This window comes from Apaloderma vittatum, unplaced genomic scaffold (genome assembly GCF_000703405.1).
Source record: "Apaloderma vittatum isolate BGI_N311 unplaced genomic scaffold, ASM70340v1 scaffold28487, whole genome shotgun sequence".
Taxonomy (NCBI): Eukaryota; Metazoa; Chordata; class Aves; order Trogoniformes; family Trogonidae; genus Apaloderma; species Apaloderma vittatum.
This window is the reverse complement of record NW_009728299.1, coordinates 16245-20304: the sequence shown is the minus strand read 5'-3', so window position 1 is coordinate 20304 and position 4060 is coordinate 16245. Positions and strand designations below refer to the sequence as shown.

The 4060-nt window shown below is 45.4% G+C and overlaps 1 protein-coding gene across 1 annotated transcript in view; it reads right to left on the bottom strand.

Annotated features, from left to right (window-relative positions):
* Positions 1-274: 274 nt before the first annotated feature.
* Positions 275-4060, bottom strand: part of OLFM1 (olfactomedin 1) — an 18905-nt gene continuing 15119 nt past the window's right edge. Inside the window, exon 6 of the mRNA XM_009874036.1 lies at positions 275-2031. Within this exon, the coding sequence (XP_009872338.1) occupies positions 1357-2031 (675 nt within the window). The 3' untranslated portion in view covers positions 275-1356. The remainder of the gene's footprint in view (positions 2032-4060) is intronic.

Below are 4060 nucleotides of genomic sequence, written 5' to 3'. Positions count from 1 at the left end.
GATCCAGTTGCACCCAGCAGTCCGAGGCACCGTGTTTCCACGGCGTAACGAAAGCAACCACAGCTTCCTTCTCAGCAGAGCGCCAAACCTTCCATCTCAGCCCCTGGCTCCTCGCTGCCTGCCCCGCTGGCTGCCAGCAGCAGCTACACGGCAGGGAATCCTCGGTTTAAGTCAGGAGGGTGGCTCAACGACTACCCCAAAACCCCACAGTAATTCCTGTTACCCCTCCCCTGCACTTGGTCACTCGTACAGCGAAGACAATAAAGGCGGCAGGGAATTCTCCTAATATTTTTATTGTTCCTTAGATAACTGTGGATAGTACAAAGTTTTCCTCTTAAAAAAAAAATTAATTACCTTCACACTTCCATAAACAGGGCCTCCCATGGGAATCTGACGCCACAGAATTTCCACAGAAGCCATTTCCAACCACCATAATGCTATGTAGATAGTATAACAGTAAGAGAATATTCTTGTAATTATCAACATGAAATTGGTTATCTGTGTATAAGGGTGAACACTGATTTTTTTTTTCTTTTTAGAAACAAAACCATCGTTTATTAATCCAAACTACATCATTGCATTTACAACATTCATTGCATAAACTGGACATACAAAGTTTTGCCACCTCTGGTAAATAACAGACATACATTATACAATATAGTTGCTGAATACATAAGTTCAAACAATATGGGTACAACAACTTGTTCATAATACATACTTAAACCATCGTGTTTAATAGTTACTAAGACACAGATCCATGAGCTACTTCGGGTCTCAGCACAGTTAATCTAAGTGACAAGAACACAGTTGAGAGACAGTAGCTGCAATGGAAGGCGAAGAAAACTAACCTGTGATAGGTCTTGTTCAGACAGCGAGAGCTCCTCACGGGTCAGCTTTTTCTGCTCAGAAATACAAATCACACATCCATCACAGCTGACCGTGACGTCGGGAAAAATGTCCATGCAACCCCCACACAGAAGAGAGCGAGTCTCCCAAGGATAAGCTTTCAACAGTCATTGCCTTACTTCTTTAGTATGTACTATAGGTTTGCTATCGGAACGGAAACGAAACAAAACCCCAAACTGAAGTGGTTCTTTAAGTGCAGTTCCAGCTGCAAGTACATGGTTTATTTGTGAGTCTATAACACAGGGCCAGACTTCTAGAAATGCAGAGGTAATGCTGATTTGTCGCGTTTATGCTGAATAATCCTCCATGATGTTGGTCTTAATTTCGGCAGCTGTTTATATATTTACTTATTTAAAGTGTGTTTCCTTGATGTTAGTTTTTTTTTTTTAATTAATTTCTCCCTTTTTTCTTCCCCCTCCCCCCTTAAATCAGTTTCTAAACAAGGATGGACTACAACTCGTCGGACCTGATGACATGGAAGAGGGTGACATTGTAAAGTATTTGGTGCCCATTGTTCCAGGCATAGAGGGCCCGATCCTTGGGGTTGTAGTCCAACATGGAAATGTGCGAGTACTTGTTTTGGAAGGGGATGTCGATGTACTCGTAGGTGGAGGCGTTGGTCTGGTAGGCGTAGTGCACCTTGGTACCTCCCGAGTAGCCGTTGGTGACGTAGAGCGTGCCGCAGATGATGAAGGCCTCCCCGGCGCTGCGTTTTGGGTAGCTGGTGTTCCAAGTCTGGAGGCTCTGCAGGGTGTTGGGGTCCAACTTGCTGATGACGATGTTGCCCGCGTTCTGGTTGGTGGCGTAGACGGCCCACAGCCCGTTCTCATCCACCATGAGGTCAATGTCCGAGTGGCCGCCCCAGGCGTAGTGGTACATGTTGTTGTAGCCGGCATAATCCAGGCTGCGAGTCTTGAGAATGGTCTCTGTTTTCAAGTCAAACCTGATAATTATGTGGCTTTGGTATTTATTGAAATAGATAGAGCCATTGTAGACCACTTGACCGGTGCCCGACCACGGGTGAGGGAGACGGTGAGAGGTAAAATTGTCAGTATTCATGAAATCCGCCATGGATTTATATTCGCGGACGAAGCGGTTGTTGTGGTAGCTGTCCATGTACCAGACCTGGGCGAGCAACAGAAACATGTGGGGTTAGAAAACACCAGAGACCCAGCTGAGCCCTTTGCGCATCACCCTAGAAACTGAGCTTGAAGCAAAATCCAGAACAAAGAACCCAATTGGCTCGAAAAATGACCTACACCCAGAAAGAAACTCAAGTTTTGGAACCTCAAATCAGCCAGGAAATCAACTGAATAGCAAAGCTTTCCTGGGGGGTAACCCAGCATCTCCTTCAGGAACCTGGGAGCTTAAGAGGCTCCCTGGGAATGCTGCGTGACTGGCACCATCCTTCCAAAGGGCAATTAACATCTTTTCTCTGCCTAACTCCAGCATATTATGTTGATGCTGCTTTTGCTTCCTGTAAGCCCCACCGTGACAGCACTCGGTAAATGGTACCAGCTGCTGAACCCCGTTAATTTGGCACGCAGCACCGATGGATGCTCCTTGTCAAGGAAATTCAGGCAAAGTCCAGATTGGTTTAAAAACCATATGCTTCTGTCTCGAAAGCTGAAACCATCGCCACCAAAATGTAAGAGACCAAGTCATCAAAATCTTGCTATTGGTAGATGGGGTAGAGATTTTAGATCATGATTTAAATGCTCAGTTCACTAGGGACACTGTCTAGACTCCTTAAGAAAAAAAAAAAAGCTTTTGTCATATGAAACCAAGCCTGAGCCAAATGACAAAGTGGTGCAGTTAACACCAAGAAGAACTATCCAGTCAGAGAGTGACATTCTGCCTAAAAATAAGACAGTAGCTTTCTGGAGAAACTCTTTAGGAAGGAGAAAAAGTAAATTAAATAGCAAGAAGGAAGCCTTTAACAATGCACATTTGGGTAACATTGCAGTGCAAACTTCTTTTGCAAAGCCCTTGCAAAATCTGATAGAATTGTCTCTGCACCACGGCTGTCTCTGGGGTCCCTCAGACGAGCAGACAAACATTTACACACGGTGTGTGCCTGGGAAAGTGCTCTTGGCTGCTGCATTTGAAAGGCTGAGTGAGGTCTGTAAAAACTTGGTGGGGAGCTTCAGCCTTCCACTGTTCCCTCCCTGGAAGGAAATCTTCACACCTCCTCTGGGGGCTGGAGGACAGCTGCAAACGCACCGAAGAGAGCCCAGGGCAGAGAAGAGCCTGCAGCCCGGGAGAGCTTCTGCTGCTGGACGTGGCACTGGGGAGCAGTCCTCACGTAATGAAATGCCCGTGCTCCACTAAACCGGCATGGGAAATTACATAAAAGAAAAAAAAACCCAAACAAAAAATTGATTGTCTCTCTGTTGCTCCCATTTCATTATTTGGTAGTAAAAAATGACGCGTTGAGCTTTTAGAGAGACAAAGAGAAGCCCAGAAGAACAGAAGCTGCAAGGTGGCAGCACCCGTGTTTTGGAGACGGGGAGATTGATGGATAGCCACATCCCATCGCCGCTGTGTTTAATGACTTCGTGACACGAACAAATGACCATACGAACCACCCAACACCGCCTGGGTCTTGGCGATGCAAGACGGATGTGATAAGCCACCAATATCCGCCCATCCCCAGTTTCTCACTCTGCCGGGCAGCCAATGAAGTTACCTTAATTGTGCATTTCTAATAAAATTCACAGTAGATTTATATATTATATACACATACGTGCTTGTGAAGCTTGAGCTACAGTCCAGAGAAAGCTGCTCATCTATTCTCACGACAAAAATACACTGCAAAAAAAGTCATGGGTAAAGAAATATAAAAAAATACTGGTTTGAGACAAAACTCTCTGAAGATGTGGAAGGATCTTTAGCATTTGATCAACCAGCTTCAACTGCAACAGGCTTGACTCTTCCTTCACAGACGTATAAATCACGTTACTGCCGAGGGATGCGGCGAACACAGCCCAAAGGGGACGAGTCTGTCCCCACTCTTGAGCAAAACGAGATGTGATGTAGGTAAAGTCTTCCCGTCTCACTTCATAATTAGGAACTTATCGGGGCTATAGGTGAAATTTCATTTAATTACTAAAATATGGAGGTGTCAGAGAGAGGAACCAGTGCTAACCAGTTG